General features: G+C 42.2%; 1 protein-coding gene across 1 annotated transcript in view; it reads left to right on the top strand.

Moving 5' to 3' along the window:
• Positions 1 to 8,681, top strand: part of clybl (citrate lyase beta like) — a 202,877-nt gene extending 194,196 nt beyond the window's left edge. Inside the window, exons 7-8 of the mRNA XM_029630385.2 lie at positions 4,318 to 4,442; positions 8,290 to 8,681. Coding sequence (XP_029486245.1) covers positions 4,318 to 4,442; positions 8,290 to 8,385 — 221 coding nt within the window. The 3' untranslated portion in view covers positions 8,386 to 8,681. The remainder of the gene's footprint in view (positions 1 to 4,317; positions 4,443 to 8,289) is intronic.
• The last annotated feature ends 3,513 nt before the right edge of the window (positions 8,682 to 12,194 follow it).

Raw genomic sequence — 12,194 nt, 5'->3', positions numbered from 1 at the left:
TCATTCCTGTTCCCAAGAACTCTAAGGCTACCTACCACACTGACTACTGCCCTGTAGCACTCATATATGTAATCATGAAGTGCTTTGAAAGGCTGGTTATGGGACACATTAACTCCATCATCCCAGACACTCTAGACCCACTTAAATTTGCATACCGCCCCAACAGATCCATAGACAACGCAATCTCAATTACACTCCACACTGCCTTCACCCACCTAGATAAGATAAATACTTACATGAGAATGCTGTTTATTGACTACAGCTCAGCATAGTCCCCTCCAAGCTCATCACCAAGAATGGAACCCTGGAACTGAACATCTCCCGCTGAAACTAAGTGATCTGACCCCAAGTGATGAGGGTAGGCAATATCACCTCCACCACGCTGACCCCTCAACACGGGGGACCCACAAGGATGTGTGCTTAGTCCCCTCCTGTACTCTCTGTTCACCCACGACTGTGTGGCCACACAACTCTAGTATCATCATCTTCAAGTTTGCTGATGACACGACGGTGGTAGGCCTGATCACCGGCGACAATGAGACAGCCTACAAGTCAATGACCTGGCAGTATGGTGCCAGGACAACAACCTCTCCCTCAATGTCAGTAAGACCAAGGAGCTGATTGTGGACTACAGAAAATGGAGGGGTGTACGCTCGCCCATCCATATTAGGTCCACTTTAGTGAGTGGAGCAGGACGAGAGCTTAAAGTTCCTCGGTGTCCAAATAACCAAGGACTTAAAATGGTCCACGCACACAGCTGTGAAGAAACACAACAGCCCTCAAATCCTTCAAAAAGTTATACAGTTGAGAGTGTCTTAACCGGCTGCATCACTGCTTGGTATGGCAACTGCACCCCCCTCGATCGCATGACGCTACAGAGGGAGGTACGGACAGCCCAGTACATCACTTGGGCCAAGCTCCCTGCCATCCAGGACCTCTATATCAGGTGGTGTGAAAGAATAGCCCAGAGAATTGTTAGACTTCAGCCACCCAAGCCATAGACTGTTCTATCTGCTTCCACTCGTGAAGCGGTACCGGAGCAACAAGTCTAACATCTACAGACTCCTGAACAGCTTCTATCCCGAAGCCGTAAGACTGCTAAATAGCTAACAAAAAAGGTTACAGGACTATCTGAATGTATCTTTTATTGTATTGTTTTTTTGCACTGACTCTCTGCACACTCACACTCCAACACACATACTCACGCATACACTTCATTTGCTCACACACACACACATTCATACTGACTCTATACACACGTACACACACATATACAATCATCATATATGCTGCTACTACTCTGTTTATCTTATATCCTGATGCCTAGTCACCTTACCCCTGTACATATCTACCCTTACCATTCCAGCGTCCCTGCCCATTGTAAATGTGTTTTTGGCACTGACGCTGATGCTTACCTACTTTTGCGTGTTCTTTTTTCTATTTCTCATGTGTTTTGTTCTACTTTACTCAGTACTACTGATATTGATTACTGCATTGTTAGGAAAGAGCTTGCAAGAAAGGCATTTCAATGTACTTGTGCATGTAACAAAAATAAACTTGAAACCGGTGGCCGAGGAGGTAAGGGGGAATATTTTCTTAGAAGATAACTGAATCAAATCAAATCAAATGTATTTATATAGCCCTTCGTAAATCAGCTGATATCTAAAAGTGCTGTACAGAAACCCAGCCTAAAACCCCAAACAGCAAGCAATGCAGGTGTAGAAGCACGGTGGCTAGGAAAAACTCCCTAGAAAGGCCAAAACCTAGGAAGAAACCTAGAGAGGAACCAGGCTATGTGGGGTGGCCAGTCCTCTTCTGGCTGTGCCGGGTGGAGATTATAACAGAACATGGCCAAGATGTTCAAATGTTCATAAATGACCAGCAAGGTCGAATAATAATAAGGCAGAACAGTTGAAACTGGAGCAGCAGCACGGCCAGGTGGACTGGGGACAGCAAGGAGTCATCATGTCAGGTAGTCCTGAGGCATGGTCCTCCGAGAGAGAGAAAGAAAGAGAATTAGAGAGAGCACACTTAAATTCACACAGGACACCGAATAGGACAGGAGAAGTACTCCAGATATAACAAACTGACCCTAGCCCCCCGACACATAAACTACTGCACATAAACTACTGCAGCATAAATACTGGAGGCTGAGACAGGAGGGGTCAGGAGACACTGTGGCCCCATCCGAGGACACCCACGGACAGGGCCAAACAGGAAGGATATATCCCTGCAGTGCTATCTCTGAACGTGAAAAACACACAATTCAGACACATACTCGCCCCTCAGGCATGGGAGCAAGGACTCCTCTTTAGGATGTTTATCCAACATAGCCAGCCCTAAAGGAACTGTGCATGCAGAATCCTTATGTCCACACACACACGCACTCATGATCCCTCTGTGGAACTTCCGACAAATTATTTTCTGTAAACAGCAAAAGTAGCATTTGATTTTTCTCAAGTTTTTGAATTCAAATACCCTCACATAAATAAATACCTCAATGAAAATATATTGTAAAAAACAATTAACATATCATCATCAAACTACTCTCTTAAGTGAAACATAAAAGGCAGACACTGTTTCTCAGGGGTTAACCTGAATGAGAGGGGCAGATGGGGGTCTATTTATTATTTTATTTTTTACTGGGCTCCATTCTGCTAGCCTAGCGCTAACTGCCTGCCTGCTAGCACTAACTCTTCTCTTCTCTCTGCTACAAGTTTGATCCGCCAATGTACACAGGGTTATGGCAGCGCAGAGCGCCGTGCGTTAGCTCCTAGACTTATGAGAATTGTGGATTGTGTCAGAATGGGTTTAACTCCTTGGTAGTTGGGCGGCGGGTAGCCTAGCGGTTAGAGCGTTTTGCCAGTAATCAAAAGGTTGCTGTTTCGAATCCCCAAGTAGCTATAGGTGAAAAACCTTGAGCAAGACACTTATCCATAATTGCTCCTGTAAATCGCTCTCGATTAGAGTGTATTTTAAATTAGGTCAATGTTGTGAAGTACAGACATACAGGGGCAAAAATGTGGTGTTTTTGGTCTTTTAGCATTTTTTGTTTGACTGGTTGGGGAGTATTAGGACTTGGAAAGAATTGGTTGGTTCAGAGAAAATTATGCTCTTTTTGAGGTTTTGGAGAAATTAGATATGGAATAGATCCGATTTGAATGCTGTCATATTTTCTGGTTTGAATGATTGTACATTAGAATTTGGCAGCTGAATTATTACAATATTATTGCGTAATAGCATGGTTTTATTGTGTGTTTGCGATGGAAAGAAAAAAACAGTACACGTGCAGTGAATTATTTATGTGTGCCTGCCTGTGTGTGTCTGTCTTCCAGCCTGCCTGTGTATGTATGTCAAATCAAATTGTATTTGTCACATGCTTCGTAAACAACTGGTGTAGACTAACAATGAAATGCTCACTGTGTATTCTTCAAGCTCTCACAGGCCTGTTTAGCAGCAGTCAGGGTCCTGTTCCAGATGGGTTCAGGCTGAGATTGAAGCGTAACTAAGCGTGCAGCAAAGTTTCTCCTCTACAGCCGAGGTACAGCCACGATACGGTGCTGCTCAAGGACAAAATGGAGAGGACACCCCATGATACTCGTGATGCATCACTTCCTCTCGCCCCACGGTGTCCCATATACACAGTCTGAGAGACCCTGACAGAACACGCACACACAAACTCACACACTGGCCAAACACACACACACCTTCTGAACACAGGGCCATTGACCAAACACACACTGACTGAAAACACAAACACACACCAATCAAACACACATATACCGGCTGTACGTGGGGCCACCGGCTGGGCACAGACCCCTCGCCCACCAGAGAAAGAACGACTTGTGGATGGCTACCTTCCAATACAACAATATAAAAGCCTCTACAAAAATAATTTAATCACAGTGACACTTTATTTTACAGTCCACTATTTATCTGGTCTTTGTTGATAAAATAACATGTCAAGAAATACATAATTAATTTTACCAAGTAATTTGAAAAGCAACAACATGTACCAAGTATTTAGCAGTTGAGATACATTTTTCTCAGTAATTTCTCAGTAAGCCACAGAATGATTTTAACATTGTTACCTCTTAATTTCAACCAACTGATAAAACATGAAAATGTTGTATTAATTTTCTGATGTTGTTGGCGTTTCTTTATGCTTGTACAATATCTACTGCATAATGTAGGCTGTTTATCTTTGTCCCTATGCAGATAAGCAGACAAAAGTTATTCGCTTGAAGATATTATTGATATTTCTGTGTTCATGTATAGGCTCATGTACATGTATGTATTTTCCTTTTCACTATACAGGTAAGCAGGTGATCCATCCCAACCAGGTCCAGGCAGTACAGGAGGAGTTCTCACCCAGTCAGGAGAGGGTCCAGTGGGCTACAGAACTGATTGCTGCCTTTGACGAGTACCAGAAGCTGGGAAAGGTAAATCAACTATAGTAGTCAGCCTCAGAATGTAGAGTTAAGAAATATTTTTTTACGTGTCGTTGCTTAGGACTTTAGAACGAAATTCACAGGATGACATCAGTGCATAACTGCATTAAAATACACATTACAGGATGGCTCATGCTATGCCATTATATGCAAGAAAATATAAAGAGTACAAATATCAATTTAGTTATACCAGGGGTCATCTAGCTCTGCTCTATGATATGACATTTCTACTGTGCCTCCCTTTGTGCAGCGCATTCAGAAACGATTCACACCCCTTGACTTTTCCACATTCTGTTACTTTAGACTTATTCTAAAATGCATTAAATAGTTATTTTCCCTCATCAATCTACACACAATACCCCATGATGACAAAGCACAAACAGGTTTTCAAATGTATAAAAAAAAAAACTGAAATTTCAAATTTACATAAGTATTCAGACCCTTTACTAAGTACTTTGTTGAAGCACCTTTGGCAGTGATTACAGCCTCGAGTCTTCTTGGGTATGATGCTACAAGCTTGTATTTGGGGAGTTTCTCCCATTCTCTTCTCTGCAGATTCTCTCAAGCTCTGTCAGGTTGGATGGGGAGCGTTGCCGCACAGCTTCAGGTCTCTCCAGAGATGTTCGATCGGGTTCAAGTCTGGGCACTGGCTGAGCCACTCAAGGACATTCAGACACTTGTCCCGAAGTCACTGTGTTGTCTTGGCTGTGTGCTTAGAGTCGTTGTCCTGTTAGAAGGTGAACCTTCGCCCCAGTCTGAGGTCCTGAGCGCTCTGAAACAGGTTTTTATCAAGGATCTCTCTGTACTTTGTTCCGTTAGTCTTTCCCTCAATCCTGACTCGGCTCCCAGTCCCTGCAGCTGAAGAAAATCCCCACTACATGATGCTGCCACCACCATGCTTCACTGTAGGGATGGTGCCAGGTTTCCTCAAGACATGACGCTTGGCATTCAGGCCAAAGAGTTCCATAATGGTTTCATCAGACCAGAGAATCTTGTTTCTCATGGTCTGAGAGTCTTTAGGTGCCTTTTGGCAAACTCCAAGTGGGCTGTCATGTGCCTTTTACTGAGGAGTGGCTTCCATCTGGCCACTGATTGGTGGAGTGCTGCAGATATGATTGTCCTTCTGTAAGGTTCACCCATCTCCACAGAGGAACTCTGGAGCTCTGTCAGAGTGACCATTGGGTTCTTGATCACTTCCCTGACCAAAACCCTTCTTCCCCTATTGCTCAGTTTGGCCAGGCGGCCAGCTCTAGGAAGAGTCTTGGTGGTTCTTAACTTCTTCCATTTAAGAATGATGGAGGTCACTGTGTTCATGGGGACCTTCAATGCTGCAGAAATGTTTTGGTACCCTTCCCTAGATCTGTGCCTCAACACAATCCTGTCTCGGAGCTCTACAGACAATTCCTTCAACCTCATGGCTTGGTTTTTACTCTGACATGCACTGTCAACTGTTGGACCTTATATAGACAAGTGTATGCCTTTCCAAATCATGTCCAATCAATTGCATTTAGCACAGGTGGACTCCAATCAAGTTGTTGAAACATCTTAAGGATGGAAACAGGATGCACCTGAGCTCAATTTCAAGTCTTATAGCAAAGGGTATAAATACTTATATAAATAAGGTATTTGTGTTTTTTCTTTTTTATAAATGTGCAAAACATGTAAAACCCTGTTTTCTCTTTGTCATTATGAGGTATTGTGTGTAGATTGATGAGGGAAATGTTTTATTGAATCTATTTTATAATACGGCTGTAACGTAACAACGTGTAAAAACTCAGTGGGTCTAAATACGTTCTGAATGCACTGTACATGCGCACACACACCTCTTAATCGTTAATGTCCTTTTCTGTATACTCGCCAGTGTGACACTGCAGGGTAAGTAGAGTAGATTTGGGTTTGGAATATGGAATGGTGTGGGGCGGAGTGTTTGATTAAGTGTAGATTATTAAATATCAAATGGCCACCCGGGCTATTTGCATTGACTCCCCCCTTTAATTTTACAATGTTGCTACTTGCGGTTTATTATCTATGCATAGTCATTTTACCCCTAACTTCATGAACAAATTACTTCGACTAACCTGTACCCCTGCACATTGACTCGGTACTGGTACCCCCTGTATATAGCCTCCTTATTGTTATTTTATTGGGTTACTTTTTTATTTCCAACTTTAGTTTATTTATTCTTAACTATATTTTCTTAAAATTGCATTGTTTGTTAAGGGCTTGTAAGTAAGCATTTCCCGAAATACCTGTTGTATGCGGCGCAGGTGACAAATAAATGTGATTATTGTTTCTAATTTAGTGCGTCGTTGCCTCCTGTGTGTAGTGCTCTGTGGGCTGTCTGCCTATTGAGGGAGAGGCTGGTGTGAGAAATACACAATCTGCCCCTCACCTCTCTCTCTCTGCCTGTCGGCTTCTGCCCTGCCTACTCTAAGCATCGTCCTAGGGACCATCCTACCCAACCCTCGTGTGTGTGCGTGTTATCTAAGGCGTTTGAGCAGAGAGCAGAGTCATTCTCTTTCTCTGCCCCAGCGGCATTTGTTTCTTCCTGAACTCTCTCAGTTGTTATTGACTGTGAATGCCTTGCCAATGTCTTTTCCCACATTTAGCGAACTGAGCTCAGGATATTTTAGGTTGCTTGTGAAGTAACTGGCTGATGAGCTGATCAGAAATGTCCGCTTTTTAGTCTGGTAATTTCACAACTGTCAAATAAAGATACTGAAATATCATAATATGTAGGTCAATGAATGAACATATCTCCTGTCCATATTAATGGTGTTCTGCAGCAAAATAGTCAATGTCAACCCATGATTAGAGTTGTTATGACTAGGGCCAATTGTTTTGGGATTTATATTTTATTTTATTTTTACCAATATTTACAGCATTATCCACTAGGTTTTCTTTAATTGACACAAGCTATCTCTAATAATTCAAGCCCCCAACCCTAAAGCTGCAACAACCAAACATCTCTCTGCCACATGACAAAATCTGTAGAATTGCAGGAAATTAGCTTGAAAACTGAAAAATATTATCTCCTATGCCAAGAGATGGGCCTTTAAAATGTTCCTTCCCTGGGCCGAGACTTGGTTTGTCTGGCCATGCATTGCCGAAGTCATTCATTGTTTAATAAATCAACAATAGTGAAAATCCTTGTATGCTATTTGTTTCTCACTTGATTTGTGTTCTGATTATAAGGGGGTCGTTGATTCATTTGATATCACTGAAGGGGTCCCTGGCCCCAAAAAGTTTGAGAACCCCTGTGCTAAATGACTAAATATATGTATATATAAAAAAGAAAACTCACCCTTTTGGTGAGGTGCTGATGACTCTGAAATGAAAGTCGGACACTGTTTTCTCTTTACGGTGAACTTTTATTACCCCAAAAGTTTCCTGAAATTTGGACCAACACGTGCAAGACCTCAAGTTAGGATTTGCCCCCCAGTACTAACACATTGGGTCTTTTTTAATTCCTTGCCTCCTCTACTTTGTTGGCCCAATCTGAAATGATCTAACCAGGTGCAAGCCAACCTAGTGATGAGCTTCCACAAAATGTTTTTACCTGTCAAGTATTTTCCAACCAGTGCAGATGAAGGGGAGGAGATAAGGAAGCATTCTCTGGTTGAGTCCCAATAATCTCTCCTTCCTCCTGAATGTGCACTCGTTCACTACCCCCCACAAGTATTAAAAGCATTGGATTGGTGTAGACATGAACTAGAGGGAGTTTCCATATACTTGAAAGGAAAGTAAACAAATGCACACTTCTGGAGAAAGGAGATATTATTGGGATGCACACTAGCTTCACCAGTATTCTCCACTGATCTCTTCTCCCTGTCTCCAGGGTGCCTTCAACTTCCGGGGCAGTATGATCGACATGCCCTCAGTGAAGCAGGCTCAGAACATCGTAACGCTAGCTGCTGCCGTCACGGGGAAGTGAGACGCTCTGGAAGAAGATATGGGGGGAGGAAAGAACAGAGGAGTGAAATGAGGGGACGGAAAAACTAGACAATTTGAGAGACAGTGAGAAGTGTCACTTTTATGTATACCCTGGCATTAGTGAGAGGTGAATGTATACCACCGGACACCCCAAATACTTCGACCAGACAGGTTTATCAGCTGGTATCAAGCACCAACATTTCAGAAACTTTGTACTAGGCCTGGTGTATAGTCACTTAAATTCTAGATGTTTTTTTGTTTTGTTTTTATTAAATTGATTATTGTTGATAAATTAAATGCATTTGATTAATTTGTTCACTGATAAAAGCACTAAATGTTTGATATTCATATCCTACGGTGTCTTTGTGGTAAGAATGACAGGTTTACGGTTAATGTTTTAGACTGATGTTAATGTTGTAAAGCAGGATATTATTTTACACTTTTCATACTACTGACTGTGCCAAACTGCACTGCACTGCGCTGGCCTGGTTGCGCATGTACCATAGTTGCTGGAACCATGCTGGAAAGGGCAATTTGAGAAGAAAATATCCATGCCAGCACATTACAGTTCGGGTTGGCACTATTTAAGAATTCCAGTTGTTTCAATGGTAACCCACATGAAAACTTCTACAGTTTACTATAGAATACTACAGTACTTACTATAGAATGATGTAGTGAACTGTTGTATCCTGTAGAATCTGTAGTATCCCTTGACACACTGTAGTATCCCTCGATCATGTGTAGTACATACTATACAATGTTGTATACTATAGTAAATACTGCAGTATACTACAGTCTGCAAAAACACAACAGTAAAGTCAGCAAAAATACTACAGTAATACTACAGTACTTAATTTGCCTATACCCTCCCCATTCCCCTCTCGCCACCCATAAGTGAGAAACCTACATGCCAAGTATAGACTATAATGTGTTCCCTACACATTATAAGAAAGAGCAGAAGCTATGAAATATCTGTTCAGACCCCAGTCCAACCTACATAACAGGTTATGGAAAATGTGCTCTTATTTGTCTAATAGGTTTTCTCAAGGATAAGATCCCCACTTATATGTCAAAGATCATAAAACAAAAGCACTATAGTAAATACTACAGTAATGTCCGCAAAACCACCACAGTAATTATACTATAGTAAACAGTAGGTACCACAGCTCAGTCCGCAATATCATTACAGTCTGCAATTACTATATTTTTTATTATTGTATTATTATTATTTTTTTTACCTTTATTTAACTAGGCAAGTCAGTTAAGAACAAATTCTTATTTTCAATGACGGCCTAGGAACAGTGGGTTAACTGCCTTGTTCAGGGGCAGAACGACATATTTTTACCTTATCAGCTCGGGGGTGTGATATTGCAACCTTTTGGTTACAGGTCAAACGCTCTAACCACTAGGCTACCTGCCGCCCCAATACAACAGTGTTTATACAATAGTAAACTATAGTATTTTTTCATGTGGTAATGGAGCGTCCAGGATTATTACACTAGGGGGTGCGGGCACTTTTTGGCAGTGCGTGTGCCTTTGCCTCCTGCCTCTCCTGGGTCATGACAGATGCTCACCCACCTCCAGGGTCCAGCTGGGTGAAAGGCTAAACAAACACAACAAGACGCTGTTGTTCTTCCATTCAGGCTGGGCACTGTGGGCACACAAACTCACACACAGACACAGACACACTCCTTTGGGCCCCAGCACTCAGCCCCACATCAAAGCTCTGTTTGCTAAAGAGCCTTAACACATTTAGTTATAGCAACAATCTGAGATTTTGCTTCAGTCCTGTCAGTAAAGCTGAGGTCTTTGTGTGTGGACTGAGGGCCGATGTTCTTCTTGAAGGGGCCGTATTAATACGATTGAACTGGGCATCAGGCTCTCGCTGACCTCAGCACCAGAGATGCATACAAACCACGGATTCAAACAGGCACTAACATGTAAATACATGCACTGTCTCTGTGTATCATACACACAAACATATTCTCACACACACACTTTGACCATTTATCGCAAAATAAAAAATTAACAATTGTCCATATTTCTCTGTTTTTACTTCTCTCCTTCTTGTGGTGATGTTCCTTTTCTAACTGCTGCTACACAGCCACTAACTGGGAACTGAGGCATAATGTGTTGAATGGTTAATGGTGCCATTGGTGGTCATGGTAATGAAACGGCAGTACGGTGTGGGTGGGTGTGACTTGCTGCTGTATGATCTATTGTGTCTGGAGCGGGCTCTCAGGTCTGTACCAGGCCAAAGCCAGACAAAAAGATTGAAGCCACCACTGTGCCCAGCCAAAAAAAAACTTGGCATTTGGCCACATATCTCTCTCTCTGTCACCCTCACACCTCTTTCTCACTCCTTCCCACTTATTTTGCCTATCACTCTCATTTAGTTGTGATTTTGTCATGGTGTTCTGCTTGTTTTTACCTCTCATTTTCCACCTGCTATTCGGTCGCTGTGATTGGGTGACAGGAGCGTCTGGAGTTGACTTCTGCTTATTCCACAAAGTGGCTTTGGGAACCCCCTCTGAAGTGTGTGCGTGTGTTTTGGAGGCCTGAGTGTGAATAATGCAAGTGTAGTTTTGGTGGGACTTGAGTGTGAAGGCTAGTGTCTTAAAAGCAGACCTGCACGTGTTCAAATATATAGTTTAATAATTTCCATTTCTTACAAAGAAATATAGTCCCAAAAGGGCAGGCTGTTCTGAAAGCTTAATATAACTGTTATGTATATGTTTTTCCGAGCCTCAACTATGAATGGGAATAAGACACATAAACTTGGTTCTATGTGTTTAGAAAATGTAGTTGTTTTTTAGAAGAGCATTGGCCATACGGTAAAACTTCTTGATATGTTTAAATGATGCATTGTTTCTTGGGGATACCCTGAAGCGGTGGGAAAGACCAATGTTGACATTTCCGAAGGCCCGAGGTGTTCCCACATTTGTACTGTATCATAAACCAGCACCCACAGGCATGCACCCCCATAATTCAACCCCTAGTGGCATAACCCATCAATTCTCTGAATACAGTAGCCTATCAAGTTGTGTGGCCTGTACCAGAGTTCCATGCTACTCTGTCTGCCCTGTGTCTGTGCCCAGGAAAGGCTATATCTGGTGGGGCTATTCTCCACCCATGTCACCCCTTCTCTGGAAGTATAAAACAGGTATTAATTCAATGGACTGTCTTAGCACAATATTGACAGCATTGCCATAGCACATCAAATTATACTTGGCTGCAGAATAGGCCTGCCATTCGTGCGTATGTGTACCCAGCATTGTTAAAGACATTTGGATCTGAGTTGCAGGTCAAGGGGGTATGGCGATCCACCTGGTGTTGAAACGTTGCCATATGTTTCCGTGTCAATACAATAACCGTATAGTCTGGGATCCTAAATGAATCCATTATGTTTAACTGAAGTTTTTAACTATAGTGAAATGTTATTCAGTTTGGATTCCAGGCTACAATATGCAACAGTACCCTTTTTCAGGTCAGGTGCTTCGGCCATTGACCTGTCTGAAATTTTAGTCAGACAAATCAATCATACCTTTAGGGCTACCTTGTCTCACACTGTTTAACTTACCACTGGTTGTTATTTTGGTGTGTGATTGATTTGACTGACACATTTTAGTAAATGTCTCTCCATCACTCCTGCCTATCTATCCAGTGTAATTCACCAAGACATGCCTTTAATGGAACTGACATAATCTTCTCAGCTCTGGCAATGACAGATTTATTTAAATACATTTTGCTGGTATTCCCAGAGAGAGTAAATTGCAATTAACATGATTATAACCTCACTCAACAAAATGG

This window comes from Oncorhynchus nerka, linkage group LG3 (genome assembly GCF_034236695.1).
Source record: "Oncorhynchus nerka isolate Pitt River linkage group LG3, Oner_Uvic_2.0, whole genome shotgun sequence".
Classification (NCBI taxonomy): Eukaryota; Metazoa; Chordata; class Actinopteri; order Salmoniformes; family Salmonidae; genus Oncorhynchus; species Oncorhynchus nerka.
This window is presented reverse-complemented; position numbering and strand designations above follow the sequence as displayed.